We start from the raw sequence: 19,282 nt of genomic DNA on the forward strand, positions 1-19,282 counted from the left end.
GATTTGTATTGTGAACAATTGTTTTTGGCTGTAGTATTACTATATTTATTGCATGAGCAAGCATATGGTCATGCAGTATGCACTGTACACATATAAAGTTCTACAGGGAGGTTAAACTTGTAGTATAATAGTCCCTAGCTGTCTATAAAAATTTACTATAGTGCACACATTATGTGTACACAAATTTCCTGCAAGTAGATCAATGAGTTCTATAGTCTCAATGCAAATGCATAAGAAAGTTTGACTGCAGATAAATTTAATGCAGATTATGAGATGTTTCTCGATGTAAAGTGGCTTGGGAAAAGAGTATAGTCTGTAAAAACCTTATTACAATTTTTTAAATAAGGTTTCGATAAGGGCACACTTTAGTGGATGCAACACATGTTAGGAATGCATGAGATTTATTGATAGCACAACACAAGGTCCTAGAAGGTGCAGCTACAGGCTGCTCTGTACAACAAAATAGTTCTTGCATCAGCACTTTTTCTTCTCTTATGAGAGGCACACTGTGTAGGTGATCTGCAAGAAACGGAGTCAAAGCATCATCACAGCTAGATTATTGTTTGTAGGAATAGCACAATGCTAATTACAGGAACAAGCTAAATAAGTCTCCAAAACTGCATGGTGAACTGGACAGCACCCCTGCTATAGCACTGTATGGGCAAACATTACGAGGCCCAGCCACAGGTTTGCCGAGCCTTTGAATTGTGCTTAGCCTGGCTGACCCAAGTAGCAATGGGTGATCTGTCCACTAAGCGTATAGCTTCCCAAGAACGTTGGTGACTACATGCGAGGCATTCTGCTCGCATACAAAATGAAGTGCGCTGTCAGATGACAAGCTCTTTGAGAATTATCTTTTTAGAATGAGGCAATTTTCTTTTTGACAACTGCACGGCAAGGGACAGTTTACTGAGCATTGTATTTTTGTATGGGGCTCTTCCCCAAGGGAAAACATTTGAACATGAATAAAAGAACTGCGGTTGACTGCCCACCCTACTCATGATGAGACTAGACTGAGCCTAGGCTTGGGCACCACTCTCATCCTGGCATTAGTCTGACACTAATTACAAAAACCTGGTCACCAAACTAGTCTTAACAGGGTGACCAACTGCCCTACAAAGCCAAGTGATTTGTCCTTTTTATTCCAGGAACATGCGGGCTTGCCTTAGGTGATCACTGCATAGAAAGTAAGAGTACCGTCCTAAAAGAAGAAAACACTGGAATTTTTTTTTTTTTTAAGCTATAATCACCCAGTACCTCAGGTGCTGATATGCACTTTTATCAATAGACACATCAGTTACGAGTAGCTACAATATACAATTCTTGTCATGCCTTATTTTTTTAACACCACAGATAAAGGTGAAATAAATCTGCCCACGTGGCTCATTGGCACGAACTGTAAAGCTGGAAGTCCTACCATACTATGACCAAATAAATGGCTTCTCAAAAATAAAGCTGTGATTCAAGTAAATGAATGCTGCTTTTACCTGTGACTGCTTAACAACAACTCACTGTGTAGTGAAAAGTGCTAGTTTACAAAGGTCACTAACCTAGGGAGATTGCTTGATAAAGTTTAACAACTATATTGTTAAGATGGGTAGGATTAGGAAAGCAAGTTTAAACTTGTCAATAAAATGAAAACGCCATCATAAGCTAACTACAAAAGACCCTGGATTTGCTGCAAATATGCTATACTGTAGCATATGGTGACATGAAGAAGCACTTCCTGTTTACAGTGTACTTTGACTTTGCTTTCAAAGTAGTTATATACAAGTCCACTGCATGGATAATAGCCACAGCTAGCAGCTACATTGCATAATTAACTTGTTGTAATGTTGTAAACAAGCCAGAAATTGCAACTGAAATATACAGTACACCAAAAATTACAGACGGCAAATATCTCCTCACTTGCTGTGAATGTGTAAACATTAAGCGCTACTGTATTGCTTCTGCTGCATATTTTTTCTTAACTGAGTTAGTGCTAGCCCGGTTTTTGTATGGTATAGTTTGATATCAGATTCTACCTGTCGAGACCTTTTTAACGATATAGGACGACATTGTAGCTTGAACTTAATGTTGATCACTATTATTAACGGTTAGCATCTCCGTTTAGTGCAGTACAATCATACTCAACATAAGCTATCCAACAACGAATTATATATGGCGATGCTGTAAGGTGAAATTCTTATTGCAGTTAACTAATTAACAGCTATTAAGAACTGCAATCAATCCAGTGAAATTATACTCAGCACAGCTTAACATTAAATGACTTGCTGCTGTAGCATAAAGTTCAATTTTTATTCACGATTAACTAACAATAATCAAGGCCTAGAGTTCAGTGCGAATATGCTCGACAAGCTAAGCAACAACTTAATGATTGCAGCACAAAGTTCAATTTGATTACAACAAATTAATTAACAGTAATGAGCTTCAATTAGCAATATACTTGATATAAGCAATCCAACAATTAACATTTGTGTCTATTATACTCAAAATAAGCTATGCAGCCACTGCAGACAAATTCGATACATGCATTCTACAAACGGCATGCACGAGTCAAGTACTGCTGTGCATTAAAAATAATGTGGTGTCCAGTTTGCCTAGGGCAGGGTGCTACCTCCATTAGTGGACGGACGTTGCGTCGCTGATCAGCCTTTGAGGCTGGCAACTGCTTTCCGCGCTGCATCTTCCAAGTCGGCGGCTGCTGTGATCCGCAATCCACTGGAACTTAGTATTTCCCTCGCTTCATCAACGTTCGTTCCTGCAATGACAATTTCCACCAGGTACAGTGAAATCTCGATACAACGAACTTCGCGGGACCCCCAAAAATAGATCGTTATATTGAAATATCGTAATAACGAAATAATCGGAAATCAAAGGTAATAAATGCGCCACAGAAAACTTTCATACCTTTAAAAAGGGTTCTCGCGTGGCGGCCCAGGCAATCATCAAACAGTAACACAATGAGCAGTTTTCTTGCTTGTTTATTTAAAGAAATCGGTAATCTTCTTCTGGCAACTGTGGCACATGCTTCCCAGGACAAACGCTTCGACGTCGTCGACTTTCTTGTGGACAGCTTCGGGCACTTCGTTGCAGCGTGCGATGAAAGCGCGAAGCTTGCCGATTGAGGCCAATACATCTGAAGTGGATACAAGTTCGTCCGCATCATCCATACGCAACGATTCTGTGTCGTCGTCGTCTAGGTCTTCTTCTTCATCATTTTCGCGCACGCTGGTGATGATGTCGTCTACGGTGAGCTCGGCTGACGTCAAAGCTTCGCTGTCACACTCCACGTAGTCTTCGAATGTTACCGATCGGTCGACGGACAGCTTCTCGGTGACCTCGTTCCACAAGGCACTGCTATCGTCTAGCAGGTCATCACTTTCTTTGCAGTCTTCTGCGCGTGCCGATTTGACTAGCCCTGCTTTCCGCCAGCAGTTTTGAATAGTGGACGCCTTAAGATTCCACCACGCTCCAGTGAGCATCTCTGCGGCTTGGCGAACGTTAACTGTAGTCGGGAGCCCGAGCCGGATATTAATAAGCAGCCGCTGCACCAAGCACTTGCGAAATTCTCCCTTCACACTTTTAATAATCCCTTGGTCTAAGGGTTGGAGCAATGCAGTGTTGTTGGGAGGCAAGAACTCTAAGCGCACATTTGTCAGGCGCACGTTGACAATGTGTGCGGAACAAATGTCCACGATCAAAAGTATTTTCTTGCCATCCCTCCTCATCTGGTCGTCCAGTTTGGTAAACCAATCCGAAAACAACTCTCGCGTCATCCATGCTCGCTTATTCGCCCTGTACTCACATGGCAAGGATGTGACATTCTTCAGGCAGCGAGGACTGGCGTACTTCCCTATGACAAGGGGCTTCAGTTTTTTTGTGCCCAGTGCGTTGCAGCAAAACAGGACGGACACCCGGACACGGGATTTCTTCCCGCCCCTGCACTTTTCGCCTTTGAAATTCATTGTTTTATCGGGCAGAAGCTGGTAGAAACAGGCCGTTTCGTCGGCGTTAAATATGTCCTCCTCGGAGTAAGACTCCGCGATCTCCTGAAAGCGGTCGTCGCGCCAGGAGATTGCGCAGTCTTTGTCTGCAGCTGCTTCCTCGCCGGAAATCACTTGCCATGTAATTCCAGATCGTTGGCGAAAACGAAACAGCCAGCCGGAACTCGCTTCAAATCCGGTGATTTCGAAGGCAAAGGCGAATGAACAAGCTTTTTCCTGAAGCATCGGGCCAGTCACCGGAATGTTCTGAAGCCTAGCCTCCTTGAACCAAGCGAGGACAGCTTCGTTCACTTTTTCATAATTCCCCAGTCGCAAACGTTTCCTTGCGGGATCAAGATGGGACTGGCGATGAAGCTTGGTGATCTTCTCCCGATCCTTCAAAATGGTCGCGACGGTTGACGGCGCAATGCCGCGCTCCTTGCACACGTTGACCTGCTTTTTGCCGGCGTCCAGTTCGGGAAGAATTTCGACCTTTTCCTTTAACGAAAACTGTCGTCGCTTGTTTTTAACGCCGGCGCCAGCAAAACTCATAGTCAAGCACTTTGACTTAACACGACGTAAAAGTAACTCCGCGTCTTCGAGAAGCTCGGACAAAAAACGTGGCAGCTGGCGAGGCTTCTCCGCGTCACCACTCTAACACAACAAAACACAAAATGGCCGAAGTCTCGTTTGCAGTCCCGAGGAAAGTTTTTGAGAAATTTAATTTTGAGAAAGTTCGTAATAACTAGGTGCGTTTCTACGAGAGAGCAAATAAATTACGTACGTAATTTTGAAATATTCGGAATACTGAAATTCGTAGCAGTGAAATATATTTACATAGGAAATGCAGGTGTTTTGGCGGGAATTTTTGAAATATTCGTAAATTTGAAAAAATCGTTAATGTGACGTTCGTAGTAACGAGAGTTTACTGTATATCAAGACACACAATCAACCCGTATCCTCAAAAGGGTCATTTGTCTTGTCCTCAAATGTACTGTAGCAAAACAATACATCAGATAGCAGTTTGCACGCCACACCAATCTTGCTTCTAGGTCAGCTGCTCACGTCTTAGCGATTTGACATAATGAAAAATTTCTGTGAAAATATAGACAGAAGCTGGGCTACTGAGTAGAACAGTAGTGAAGGCATAAGAATAAACTGGGATTGCCTTACTAAGTTAAGCCTTACTGCACACTGAAAGTACGCAAGAATGGAGACATGAAGCACGTCACCATGCTTCTTTGTCAAGACGATGTAAGCTTCCATACACTGCTGATACAAGCCACAGTGACAAACACGCATGCCGCCTCACCTTCTAGCCGCACCACCAAAGGCACCTTCAGGTTGATTGACCGACAGGCACTTGTGATCCCATTGGCAATGGTGGCGCAGTTGACGATGCCTCCAAAAATGTTCACAAGAACAGCTTTGACCTGCGATGCAACCACACACACCAAGTTTGAATTCAATTCTTGACAGCTGCACATCAGGATGGTTCTGTCAGTTGCCATCACAGTTCAGTGTAAAAACAACATACTGCAAGACGGCGGTAATGATTGAAGTCCAAAGGCTGTTTTTTCTGCTGCACTACTTTGATTCTCATTTGTCAGCAAGTTCTGCAAAGCTACCATACTGGCTGCATTGTTGCCATTCACAAGAATTCTACCAACAAGCTGACTAGAACAGTACTTGATTTAACTAGGAAATTCAGAAGTGCCATTTTCTAATGTCAGGAGCAAACCCAAATGTCCTGGTGAGGGTAGTCTTAATTTGTTCAGGTTTGCGCTTCCCATGCCACTTAAAATGCGCCAGTCAAACTTAATGGCAGTGTCTATGTACTTGTTGTGTCAGACCAGTGAGCAGCATATTAAATATTTGGCACAAAACACTCATTTTTCTGCAACTTCCTTGTAAAGTAACGAACTTCTTTTTAACTAGCAAGAAAGCAGCAGCTGATACTTTTCTTTTTGCTGCCAATGCCACAAACATACAATACCTCTTACAAAAGCACCACTAAATGCAACCTTTCTACTGTTCCACTGTGCATTCAAAGGTATTGGAGCAAGGGCACTAGATATGGCACTAAAGCCACCAAGACTGCATATGTGACGCATATTCATAGTTGCACAGATGAACAGATATGAGGCTAAAGCACCTATTATGAAGGAACACTAAAAGCGAGAAAAGAAGAAAAGGGTTTCACAGTACCATGATAAAACTGTAACAAGGGGACCACAGCAAAATTGAAATTAGCACTGTTGAGCCAAATTGTACATAAAAAATTAAAGGATTGCACTTGGCTTTGCTTAAGAGCTTAATGACGGAAGCCTTTCCTTCCCCTTCTCTTCTTCCCCTACCTTGCATGTTTGTGTACTCATTATCGTTTTATTATTTTCTTTTCTTTGGCTTCGTCGTCAGAACCTATTGCGACGTCTCGCTGACATATCTCGCGGATACATCTAGCAGATGCGAGATATTCACCATGAGCCTAGATAGAAAGGCTTTTCCCTTAAAAAGACAGCAAAAGCCTTACTTTCCCCTGCAGCGACCAGCAAACCTACGACAATTAACGCGAGCTGCTTGCCTTTGGGTCATCAGTGATGATCTTGAAGGCCTGCGTAACTTGGTCTTCCTTGACTGAGCCGCCAACATCAAGGAAGTTTGCTGGTGAACCACCATGCAGCTGGATAATGTCCATGGTAGCCATGGCCAGGCCTGCTCCGTTTACTGCCAAAGAGGAGGTTCGCAGTGATTAAATGTTCCTTTTCACAGTGTAGCACAAGTGACTATATGCATGGGCAGTGCACGTGACGTACGTACGACAGCACTTTAAATGTTAGCAATACAGCAAAAGCTCATTAACTCGAACTTCATGGGATCAGAAAAAAAGTTGAATTATTGAAGGGCCTTGAAAAAACCGACAAGAATCTCTTGCACAATGGTAAATTTATTTGGCAAAATATTGGGAAATAGCCATCTACTTTTAAGAGCAGCGTGACAATGACTATTTTCCGCATACTCATCAATGCTCTATTGCGTGCACACTGTCAGGAGCGTCATACCAGAACTGCTTAAAAATGGCAAGGGCCTCCCTGACATCCTTCATAGTGCGAAGCGGTAATGGTGGTGGCCCCCTTCGCAGGCAGCATGCGTCGCAAGTGAGGCTTCACTGCACTGCACACCAAACAGAACCTGCCAAGTGCACATTTTCGGAGCTTTGGAAAAACTACGCAGATGGAAGCACGGAAACACCCAGTACTGCCAATGATGGTCTGAAACACTGCGCAACTGCGACCAGTTAGCTGGCTAATGCGATATAGCTGCTGCCGAGAACTGGCATTAATGGAGCAAAGCTCATAAAAGCGATACCAAACTAAGTAGTCAGCCTATGCGCGGTTCATGTTTGAAGAGTGCTGTTTTGACGATCGCTTATAGTAGCAAGCATACCTGGATGCGGCCCATTCCACGCCATAGCTTTCCATTGGCACTGGCTAGGACCACGCCTAAATTTAACCTTATCCATATTTCTGCACTAAAGGGGGTAAAATTGATGAGAATTTAGCTGCAAGTCTCGCAGGTCACGCAAAACAGCAGGCAGCTGCTGTGTGGCAGGGTGTGGCGCTGGTTTGGTTTTACCCATCATAAAATTGCTATTTCTCGATTTTATCTTCTCTCCCTATTTTGGAGGCATGCAGCCTCATAAGTATGCTGCCCAAACCTGGGGGCGCTTTTGGTTATGCGCACTGCCAGGCCGCTCAGACACTGTGGTGCGTAGCTTAAATTATTCGTGGTGCAACCAACTTAAGTTTGAATTAACAGGCTTTTTTAACAGACTTCTATGAAGCTTAGTCAGACCTTGCAGTGCCATTCAAATTAACGAGCTTTGTTTATTTTCAGCTCTGGACAAACGGTTTGGGAGGAATGATAAAAAAAATCTCCAGCACTAGCGCACACATGAGCACTTATACCCCTGTCACGCGGGCATATCAAAGGCCTTTGAGCACCGCTACCTGGGCAGTTTAAATGGCTATTTAGCTAAAAATCTATCAAGTAGATGGAGCAGCTCAGAACTCTTATCGAAATATCAAAGGCCTTCAAGCGGCAGCAGCATGCATTCTCTGACGGGGAGCATGTGTGGTAATGTGCTTGGGAAAGAAATTATAGCAATATAATCGCTGAAAAACCAGGGAACTTTAGATTATAGAGCTTATCTTTCAGAAAAAAGACAATCCTTACTTTGAAGCATTGCAGCAAGTGTAGTACCATTGTTGCCAGTTGTATAAAACTATAAAAACAACCAATACTAGCTCCCTGAAAAGTGCGTAAATTCTACCAGCTTCTCTAAAATAAGAAGCTCTATTTCAAGAGTGAATAATATTAGAGCACCAAATAATAATTTTGAGTTTCCCCTTATTGAGGTTGAACGCCTGGCTGCTTGCTCGCAAGCCTGCAAAATTAGTGGAGGCGACGGTGACGCCACATCATCTCGGTGTGAGATGATAGAATCTCCTCGAAGGCGATCAAGTTTGCCTTGTAGCGACGGCACAACTCCATTGAGTTTGATCGCGAGTGAGAATAATAAGGCTCTCGACTCAACGGCCTTTGAAAGCGGCCATGTGACAGGGATATTAGTCGCTTATGTGCCATAAAGCGTGACACATTTTCAACTTAAAAGCTGCTAGTTGACAACCCTGATGCAGCTTGTGGAAAGAATTTAACCGCGCACGTCAAAAAGTTGCAGCTACAATTAATGTGCATTCACTCATTTGGCAAAATTTTAAAGAACAATACTGGCAAACTTTGTCACTCAAAGCATGCACGATTCCCCAAGAGGTTGAGCACCATGAAGAATATCGCAATGCAACCAATAATGCCTGGGATGTGTAAAGAGCTGTTCAATTCAGCTTTGCCAGATGAAACAACTCCACAAAATTCACAACAGTAATGCAAATCCTTATGCTGAGTGCAACGTAGATCAACCCAAACACAGACTTACCTAGGCAGGCAATGTTCCCATCCATGCCAATGTAGTTGAGGTTGTGCTTGGCTGCGAGCACTTCCCGCGGGTCACTCTCAGACGTGTCTTCTTGAGCAAAGATGTGCTGCTGCCTGAAGGCCGCATTGTCATCAAAGTTGATCTTGGCATCGAAGCACACCACTAGCCCACACCAAAATAATCATGTAAGTGGCTGGTTCAAAGTGTAAAGAGATGTGCAATGTGCAGTTACTGGCTTACTGTTAATTGCCGCACACAATAATGCACAACACATTCACTATAATGCTTATTCATGCGACATCAATTGCATGGCACGCCTACGTAGCAAGGCGATCCCGTTCGGCAAATGCTACAACTCCTGCCTCAAGGTATGGCAGATAAGGCTTTTGTCAGCGTCCTAGGATACACCCATTAGAAAAGTGGGTGCGTTGCACCTTCTCCACCTCCCTTTGCGACGTTTTGTGGGCTTGCGAACATTTCTCAGTTACGGTGCCTCTGTTTGAAGTTTTAGTCTCAAACCTCGCAACAATATGGCAGCTGGGGGGTACAAGGTTGCCATGCCTCCAGCTACCCACCAGATATGTTAGTAGATACATAGTGACTATAGCTCAGCACAGCAATAAAACCTCGTCTGATGCAGTTCTTGGCATTCAAGCAAAAAGGATGATTCTCGAAGACAAAGGGATGCTAAAATTTTACTAGGTGTCTTGTTTTACACTGCAATCCATTGCACAAATGCACAGTTCTTTAGCAAACAACCTGGGTGAGTTGTTACCATCACACTCAGTGCCACTTGCAGTGCACTAGCGGTGGCTGAAATGCTATGTTGGTGACCTCATTTCACCAAGATACAAAGCAGCTGAGGATTAAAAGAGGATCCTATTATTTAAAAGATGTGTGTTACTCTTTCAGCTTTACCCTTTGCTTCATACTTGTTTGGATGAGCAGGCGTGAGAGTCGTTGCCCTTGCACTTAGTACAGCTTAGTTTCATAATACAGTAGAACCCAGCTATAGTAAACTCGGATATGATAAAGTAAAACTGAATCCCAGTTCATCTATCATAGACAACTGTACATTGTTTCCCTTTTATAGTAAAGACATTTTTGATAAAAATCGGTTATAATAAAGTGCGCCTGGCAGCTTACACAAAATGACAACACCGCATGCGTGCTAGCCAGGATCGCGAGGCGAATTTTCTTTTCGAAAGAAAAAAAAGAAAGGCTATAGCCCTGTGTTATTTATTTATTTTTTTTTTTCAACAACTTTACCTCCATGCTCATGTACTCTGAGAAGAAGCCCAACTTTATGTAGGCACTGAAGCCACGAGGGAAAGCATGCAATGCGTAGGAAGAAAAAGTAAAGCTGGCTACGAGCGTGGAAGAAAGGTGGCGCGGTCCCTTCAGAAAGTAAGAGAATAAAAGTGCAATGAGAAATAGGGATGGGAAGAAATGGCCGAACATTCGAAGCACTGTGCAGCATGAACATGAAGCATGAGGCAGCAGCAGCAAGTGGAGGCGCCGTGTGTGCGGCTTTGCTGCGCTCGACTGTCATGTGCATTTCTCACCTACTGCCTCTTAAATGATAGAAACAGTGGAAGACGACGCCTTGCTCATGCAAGGCTCTGTTTTTTTTTTTTTTTTTACATGAAATCAAACTGAGCTGTAATTGTAACCACGTTGCCCTCATGCTAAAGAGATACTACCCCAAGATGTAAACAAAAAATTCTATAACTGAATTTGGGATCGAATCCTGGCTTCGGCGGCTGCTTTTCGATGAAGACGAAAAGCAAGGCGCCCGTGTGCTGTGCGATGTCAGTGCACGTTAAAGAACCCCAAGCGGTTGAAATTTCAGAGTTCTCCACTACGGTATCTCTCATAGCCTGAGTCGCTTTGGGACGTTAAACCCCACAAACCGAACCATAAATGAAAAAGAAAAGAAAATTGCGCAAGAGATGATAAGAGAGAGGATGGAAGGTATTTTAGAGTATTTTCTTTGTTCTTTTTTTTCTCGTAAAGCAACAAGACGTGCTTAGTAAGTAGCCATTTATTTATTTACTAGACAGCATCTTCAGGGCCATGCCATCACCAACAACTGATATAGCAATGATATTTGCTAATTATCATAAAGGGATTCTACTTTATTTTGGTTTAGTTTATTTCCTCAGTTTTCGCTGCTGCTGTTGGGAAGGAATGAAGCTACCGACACGCAATGATTGAAAATGCAGTACAGTAGCACAGAGTCCACGTTTAATTGATTAAGCACACATGCTTTTCCTTTACCTTAAAGACAAATAGAAAGCAAAGGAAACAGCTGAACAGGTCAAAAGCTCTTTCAGAACAGCATAGAGATGTCCTCTTTGTTTTCAGATGTGTTGTATGCCACTCCCATGAGTATGTCAGCCACAGCTAAAACACTGGAAGTGATACTGAGACTGATATAGCACAACACAATGTTAGCAACCAGCGAAATAAAAAAGAAGAAATAAAGGCAGGAGAGCAGCTGACAGAAAAAAAAGTTATCTTGATTTCTTTCAGTGGCTGTTAACTCCGCAATAATTGCAACGCTGTCAGTCCTCGATGACAAGAACTGTTGTTTACAACAAACTGTGCATCTATAACCGCTAGAGCTATGCATAGGTGCAGGACCACATGCTCGAAGAGTACGCACCTCTTCCATCTGGTGTCTCTCCAAATGGGTTGACTTCGACCTGAGTGGCATCAACCTTGATGAAGAGGTCGTACAACCTCTCTATCTGTTCTGCCGCCTGGCAGAGCGTGAATGAGAAAAAATGAAGAAAAAAGTTCAATGAAAGAAGTGAGCAGAAAGAATGTGCTGGTGCTCTTCAGATTCATTACAATTATCACTGCTATATCTGATGTGAATAGCAGTAATGCCAGCTCTCAAAAAGTGTTTTTCTTTTTCAATTTTTGCATGTTGATCAATAAGACATTAACAGTGTAATTACTTCATGGTTCAGGGATTAGAAAGTTGGTAGTAATAATAATAATAATAATACTCTAGCACTATGAAGTCTAATTAGCTAATCTCTAAAGCTAATTAATGTCTAATGTCTTGAGGAACGAAATGTCAACTGAGAAGTTGTAAATTGTCTTCAAAAACAGCTAGATGCAGCCAAAGTACCATTTAAGCAGATCTTTATGGGCTCAAAAAGAAGTAATATGACCAGCTGGAAGCACATATCTCTTACCCTGTGCATACACAAAGCCTCATCAAGAAGAGTACCCCCCAAAAAAATTATTTGTGGTTTAGCTCTGATTAACCCTAGTTGAAATGCGAAAGCAACGGCAGAAGCTTCTTTTGCCTGTTACATTATTCCTGTATGTGCCTGCGTGTCGTAGGGGTAACGAGAATGCTAACGACTCTAGCAGGCTGATTCTGATATCACCTTCCCGTATGAAAGGAGCAAACCGAGTTGGCAGCTCCTGCACGTGGCATAGGGGTAACGTGAATTCAAATGTCATGGCAGGCTAATTTTTTCATGAGGGACCATGGACACTGATGCGGACACGGCACACAGCGACAAGCAGTTAGACCTGCCGTAGTATTGCTATTGCAATAAAAATAAAAAGGCCGATTTTGTTCTCAGGTGCTTTTCGAGATGGAGCTGCAGCAGTGTTGCACAGAAGCAGTTTGATTGTGCAAGTCATCATTTAAGACCGGAAGAAAAAGCTGCTTAGTGTAAATGGTAGCTTTCGTTTCATTCAGTTGTTTTGCAAGATTATTTGCAACTTGTTCTACACAGGTACTCTGGTCCTGAAGCCAAAAATTATAAAGCAAGCTAATTAGCCTTCAATAATGAACTTTGGACGACCATACAATAGACTAGGCCATGCAACTCTCAATAGCTCTCTAAAGGTTTCACTGAACTAGGACATTTCACCTTTTTTAAAAGCTGGTTACATATATCTACGACACCCTGCATATCCATATCAACCAAGCTGTAGAAGGGACTTTGGATTAGTTTTCGCCATTTGTCACTTTATTTTCCTTTTTATGTGCACCGAGAATGCATTACATGAGAGTTTTGAATGTGACTCGCTGTGAAAGCTTGCCAGTGCTAGCTGAGAACCAAACTTACAAGCTCTTGCTTTGCAGTGTAACACTGTAGCCACTAATCCACCATGAAAGACGCAGAATCTTCTTTTTGAATCAGCTGCTTTAAAAGCAATGTACAAGAAGCACTTATGTGAGACACAATTAGCTGCACACTGACCCTGTATCACTTTGCTTGTTGCCATCTTTCACTTCCAAACAAGCCGCTGTCTCCTACACTGCTCCAGTAACAACTGAACATACTCAATCAAGTACCTTGGTCACGCATCATCTTTCTCAGACAACATACTCAAATTGCTCTCGACATTTATTCTATGGTAATCACAGTAAGAATATGTTTTGATATGAATGTGCTGAAAATATCATCTTAAACGACAGTTTTTGGATTTCAGTGAGCTAATGAACAAAAATTTCAGTGCGCCTTGCCGCGGTAGTGCACTGGTTAGAGCACTCGACTGCTGTACTTAAGAATGCAGGACTGAATCCTGGCTGTGGTGGCCGCTTTTCACTGCAGGCGAAAACCAAGGCGCAAGTGTGCTGAGTGAGTTAAAGAACCCCAGGTGTTCAAAATTTCCGGAGCCCTCCACTACGGCATCTCTTAAAGCCCGAGCCGTTTAGTACGTTAAACCCTATAAACCAATGAACTAGAAATTTGTGAAAAGCCATAAATGTGTCTTACCTTATCTAAGAGTGGACCCTTGAAGTTGAGGTTCTTTGCAATTGTCTCGGCTTGCTTGCGAGTGATGCCCTCCAAAATGTTGACTGGCTCCTGTTAGGAAATTATGACAATAGACTGGTGAGGACCTTGGCGAGTAAGATCAATGCAAAACTTGTGTAACTCCTTGCCACTGTTCCCGCAATACAAACACCAAATCATGAGATGCTTTGTTAAGCACAGCGCTAGAGATACAAAGGACACATGGATGTTTAAATATAATGCGCGTCTACACAGCGCAAGCATTTGCCGAAACTGCTAGTACTGCTGGCCGACGAGGTTGCAGTGTGTGTTTTAGCAATGCAACTATTATATCAAGTGAGGCCACAGAGGTGCTTAGGAGCTCTGTGATAACCCCAGCTAAACTGCTGTTGTGGGCAGCGCAGAGCCACACACCTTAAATATGAGCTCTGGAGTCTTCTCGGCGACATCTTCAATGTCTACACCTCCTGCTGGACTGGCCACAATCACAGGACCATTGTAGGAGCGGTCCATCAAGATGGCCAGATAAGTCTCCCTGGCAATGTCCAGTGCCTCAGCAATCATCACCTTGCAGCAGATGATGATGAAGAGGAAAAAAAAAAAAGCAGAATGTTGAAGGCACAATCACACAACGCAACAGGAATTTACATGACACAAAAAGCGTCAGCAGTATGCGGAAGGGGTACGTGGAAGAACAAATGTACTAAGAGAATGTGTTACAGGGTTTAGCCACAAATCAAGGACACAAGAACCAATTAAATAGGTAATAGAAGAGACATCTGGGTAATGTGACTGGCAGTAACAGCAGACTTAGTAAAAGAGCTTTTTACTTTCTTTCACTTGGAAATGTAGTGACCCTTGTGGAGGTTATGAGGCAATCAAAATTGATTAATTTCTTTTCCTACTAGTAATGATTAAGTAATCACTAATAATCAGCCACTTGAACAGTCCATATTGTATACAATTTTGAGCCTTCAAACTTTCAAGTCTATACTGCAACCAGAAGGACAACTACGGTGAGTGTGACTTGTGGCATGTGTCACATGTTCACACACATCTGCAGTTTGTTACTATTATGCAAGTGGGCATCTGAATGGTGCTTTGACAATGATCACAATTTATGAAAGCCTCAGTTTTCATTAGCTATAAGGTTTAAGCCTTAAAACTAGTGAAAACTGAGGCCACTATAATAATATGTATGCTGCATTTCACAACAAGACAAAAGTGAGAACATGCCTTGGAGAGCTAGCACAAAAAATGTTGCAACTGCCTGTGACCAAACAAATGATGCACTATATTGAGTGCCACCGACTATTACCATTAAAAATCTTGTTAGCAACAAAACTGACCAGTGTTCAGATTTTTTTTTCCTCGTAAACCCCATGATTAGCATTCTCACTATTTTAACATGATGCAAAGAGCACTGAAATTTCAATGTCCAATGAAACTGATACCTATTTCTAACTGAAACAATGCAAGAGCTCAGAAAATTTCCTTTCGGTTTTTTTCTGAACCTGTATTAACCACGCATTTTTCACATACCTGCTGCATACCTGCTGCATATGGGTTATATTCATAGCATTCCCAAACACAAAACGTCACTAGTAGCAGACTCTGCCACACTTGAAAGGTGACACAGATTTCAACATAAACTTTATCTTTTTTTAATATATATTTTGTTATTTTTCTGACGTTAGTAATGATTTTAATAACTCGAGTGCATAAAATTTAAATGTTGCATCTAAAAACCTAGCTTTTCTACAAGTTGTTCCTCTTCTACATCTTGCGGAATGTAGCAGAGTCGACAAATGTGTTAGAAGACTGGTTCAACATTCAATTAACTTGTCAATGCGTGCTACTTGCAATGATGATGCAATTGTTTTGCTTTCACTTTTCACGAAGTAGATGGCAGAGGCATGTATAACTGTAAACAAGGTGCCACACCAAAAACCTGCAACCCATAAAATGAGAAACCAGGAGCATTTTCATACGTGGTAGAATTCTATGACTGCACAAACTAAGCTAAGTCAAAATCGACAAAACAGACATGAAGAAAAAAAGAAAAAAAAGAAGAAGCTTTTCGAACATTTCCTTATTATGCCCTACCACCACGGTTTATAAAACAATTTTTTTTTTTTAGAGTACTTTCCAATAGATTTCAGCAATGAAACTTCAGGACAGCATGGAAGATGAACTGTGTATTTTTTTCTTGTGATCTAACGGTGTCACCCATTAAGGTGAGGATAGTGCACCTACGAGCACACTGTAAAATACAACAAAAGACAATAACATAAAAAAAAAAAAGAATGCAGGTATGCTGTAAGCAACTACTGCAGAAAGGCATATCCAGAGACTGTCTAATGAAACCCTTGCATTCTACCAAGGCTATTTTTTTTTTCAAGAACCTTTTTCTCTTCCTTCATCCACATCTTTCCTTTCATCATCCTCTCCTTTTAAAGAAAATCAAGCTTGGACCTGGATGGTTATCCGGGCAAACTGTGCATTGCAGATGCAAAAGTGTTCAGAAACATAAAACTATAGCCCCAGTATACATTTCTGCATTAAAAAAGAAAAACGTAGAGAAACGGGATGCAAGAGTTTAACGAATATTTTTCAGAGTGCCTCTGAAACTGTGCTCGAGGGATAGATTTTGCAGTGATAGAGATGAACAGGTCACTTTCATCCTGTAATTAGTATCCTGACCACCATAACGTGATGTAAAAAAAAAACAGCCTATGAGCACCTATAAAATGATGACTTTTATCTACCATGGTCTATATAGCCCCGCATACTATAGACTTGTATACATGGACTTTACAGAGTTGGGACAAGTTAGCATGTCAAGTAAAAAACCAGTTGTCAGTTTCATAAATATGCAGTCGGGTCGAGTAAAGTAGGCGGCGGAGATGGTCGAGTTAACTCACTTGCAGGGGGTAGGTCAACTCTCTTGACCCACGTATCTAAAAGCATGTAGACACTGTTGAGTTGGAGAGTTGAGGTACGGAGGTCAAAAAGCTTCCAGTGCATCTAGGCGCATCAGTGAAATTGAATGCTTTCTAGCCCCATCAATGATTAAAAAGAATAGGCGGAACTCTCGATAGCAAAAGGCGATGGAATCAAACACGAACTAGAAGCTTGCACAATAAGTGCAAATCTCGACGCTAGGCGCCCCTGTTATGCTTACTCGCTAGAAACCAGCTCATGTAGACACCAAGCGGGCCGAGTAAAGGTGACCTCACTTGCCCGACTCGACCCAGTGCTGTCGTGTCCATGCACACAGGGCTTATGACTGCTTTCAGTGGTTCTCATGTAGGAGATTTTCGTTTTTGAGTGTAGCCAACTTCTGCCAAATGTTCGCACAAACCTTCAACAGACAGTGACAAGACACAAGCTTCGTCTTTAACGGGCTTAGGCACTGTACTTAAGTGGCGAAAAAATGAGCAAGTACCTTGTTTACTAGGACACCATCCTTGGGAGTCTGCTTGGTGACCAACTTGTAGCCGAGCATCTTGCTCACAAGTTCCGACACCTGATCAGGACTATGCACAAACAAGAGAAACATAAAATGGAGTGAGGGATACGTACGATTATTCCAAGCATTGAAAATTAGTAGCATTGCCTGCCGCACATCATATAGCGTTCCATGTCCTTGCAAAGTGACATGCTAAACTGCAGCAATGATCAAATAGATTGTTAGCATTTTGTGACGCTGTTACACAGGAAATCACTTTTGAAAGCTATGATGAATTGAGCTAAAGGATGACACACAGTAAGGCAGAAGAACGAGCACTTCTTATGGGGTGTCATCATTAAGCGCAATTCAACATGACCTTACAAAATAAAAACTAACCAGCAATCTCAACTCAATCACTAAGCCACATTACCACTGAACTTGCTAGGCTTCAGCCAAGTTCACGAAATAGTACCATGCAGCCAAGCATCAATTTATTGGCATGTAAACATGCTATTAATATTAATGATCACACTGCAATTGTTTCATCACACCACCAGTCACATTAGGTTGACAGCACAGTATTTACAGTATCACTTCAACTTGCCTAGGCTGTGCAGGAGCAGGGAATAGCAGACAGCTGTTTCAAATTAACAGCTGAAAGTGAACATTTGCTTGATTTTTCTTGTGTCATGCTATGCTTTAGGTTCACAAATGAAACCATGCATGCTTCATATCTGGTCAAGTGAACACTCAAATAAGTGGACCCCACACTTGCCATGACCAGACTTCTTTCAGTGCTAGTTAGGACTGAACAAGTAATTACTCTTTAGTTAGTTTGACTCCACCACGAAGGCCACTGCTGAAAGTCCCTTTTCCTCTGCCACCAGCGAGTATCTGTGCTTTGATGACAAATTCTGCCACATCTGGAAATAAAAGTAAAAAGTTTGTTTACATATACACAGTTAATATTTGATTCCAAGGGATAGTTTTGCATTAGTTAAGATACATTTCTGCATGCAAACTAGACATACAGCATTAATATTTAGGTATTTCTCAGTACTTCTTTTCTTTTTTAAAGTGATATGCAGAAAACTTGTGTCCGTTCACAGACTTACCGAGAGTCCGCGAAATTTCCTGCGCTTGAGAAATATTCTCTGCTACCTTGAACTTCTGGACAGTGACACCATTGTCAGCCATAAGCTGCTTGCTTTGATATTCATGGAGGTTTAAACACCTCGATGACGGAGGTACCAAGCATGCCTGCAAATATTCAGAGCAAAACAGGACAACGTGAACAGGTCGACACGCCAAAAGCGTGAGACGTATCGCGTTATTTGCAAAGTGGCGTTTTTTATAAACTCTGACACATGTTCACTGCTTTTAATAAAGCACGGCTAAGCAAGAAACACGACACTGGCTTGTTTTCGCTGCACACAGCGCTTTCTAAACTTGCTCTTTTTTTCTCTCCGGGCTTAACACTTTTCAGCACTTACGCCGAGTTTTACGCTCGTTTTCGTAGCGGAAAGAGCAAACTGCGACAACTTGTTTTGCTTCAAAAAGAGCGCAGCACAGTTTTACGAATTTGACCTACGTAGTTCATCGGTCAAGTAGCGAGCGAGTGCAAGGTTGGCAGCTCGGCAAGAAGCAGGGCAAGAAGCATTGTTGACATGCACGCGTGGGCGCGCGAGCCTGAGGTTAACAAACGTCAACACAGGTGACAAACAGTTTTCCTGACCTGTTTTGCCCAAAGTCGAGTCAAACGCAACGCACGTGACAACCGCACAACCTCCATGCTTCCTCAAGTCGACCGAGAAGACGCCGCTGGTCTCGAGAGTTATCAGGGCTATCAAGCCCCGCGCTAGCTGACGAGGTGTGCAGCTTATCGGCCGAATACTCGGTCCTTGTGCGGCTTGCCCTTAGCGCTGGTAAGTACTGCTCGTCGGTCTCTCATTAGCGCGTGATTCGTCGTAAACCCTTAGCCGGCATTCAGATAGGCCGTTTCGACTCGGGCTTGCGAAAGCAAGTTTAAAAGAAGCGCTCCGGGCTGTAGCAGCCGCCATTTTCCATCATCCTG

General features: G+C 42.5%; 2 protein-coding genes across 3 annotated transcripts in view; one reads left to right on the forward strand and one right to left on the reverse strand.

Annotated features, from left to right (window-relative positions):
- Window positions 1-384: 384 nt before the first annotated feature.
- On the reverse strand, window positions 385-19,081 carry ScsbetaG (Succinyl-coenzyme A synthetase beta subunit, GDP-forming). 2 transcript variants are annotated; one of them, XM_084595017.1, is made up of 12 exons: window positions 18,944-19,081; window positions 18,324-18,468; window positions 18,032-18,131; window positions 17,203-17,293; window positions 14,169-14,321; window positions 13,737-13,826; window positions 11,651-11,747; window positions 8,983-9,144; window positions 6,571-6,713; window positions 5,299-5,419; window positions 2,618-2,761; window positions 385-519 (listed from the first exon to the last, which is right to left on the reverse strand). In XM_084595017.1, the coding sequence occupies exons 1-11, from the start codon at window positions 18,998-19,000 to the stop codon at window positions 2,649-2,651; spliced, it is 1,272 nt and encodes a 423-aa protein (XP_084451143.1). In that variant the 5' UTR covers window positions 19,001-19,081; the 3' UTR covers window positions 385-519; window positions 2,618-2,648. The 2 variants fall into 2 exon arrangements, with proteins under 2 accessions (XP_084451143.1, XP_084451152.1); XM_084595026.1 differs by lacking the exon at window positions 18,944-19,081 and adding an exon at window positions 18,800-18,823.
- LOC146208572 (cyclin-D-binding Myb-like transcription factor 1) overlaps window positions 18,997-19,282 on the forward strand; it is a 36,057-nt gene continuing 35,771 nt past the window's right edge. Inside the window, exon 1 of the mRNA XM_084594993.1 lies at window positions 18,997-19,133. The gene's annotated coding sequence lies outside the window, so the exon portion shown is untranslated. The remainder of the gene's footprint in view (window positions 19,134-19,282) is intronic.

The sequence above is a fragment of the Amblyomma maculatum genome, chromosome 1 (assembly GCF_055883805.1).
Source record: "Amblyomma maculatum isolate TAMU_Amacu chromosome 1, ASM5588380v1, whole genome shotgun sequence".
Classification (NCBI taxonomy): Eukaryota; Metazoa; Arthropoda; class Arachnida; order Ixodida; family Ixodidae; genus Amblyomma; species Amblyomma maculatum.

What these genes read in the sequence shown, in the direction of transcription:
- ScsbetaG (XM_084595017.1), bottom strand. Translation starts at nt 19,000, where the DNA reads ATGGAGGTTGTGCGGTTGTCACGTGCGTTGCGTTTGACTCGACTTTGG. An exon ending in CTCGACTTTGGGCAAAACAG is followed by an intron (nt 18,469 to 18,943) that starts GTCAGGAAAACT and finishes GAATATTTGCAG; the next exon opens with GCATGCTTGGTACCTCCGTC. An exon ending in GGAAATTTCGCGGACTCTCG is followed by an intron (nt 18,132 to 18,323) that starts GTAAGTCTGTGA and finishes TTTTATTTCCAG; the next exon opens with ATGTGGCAGAATTTGTCATC.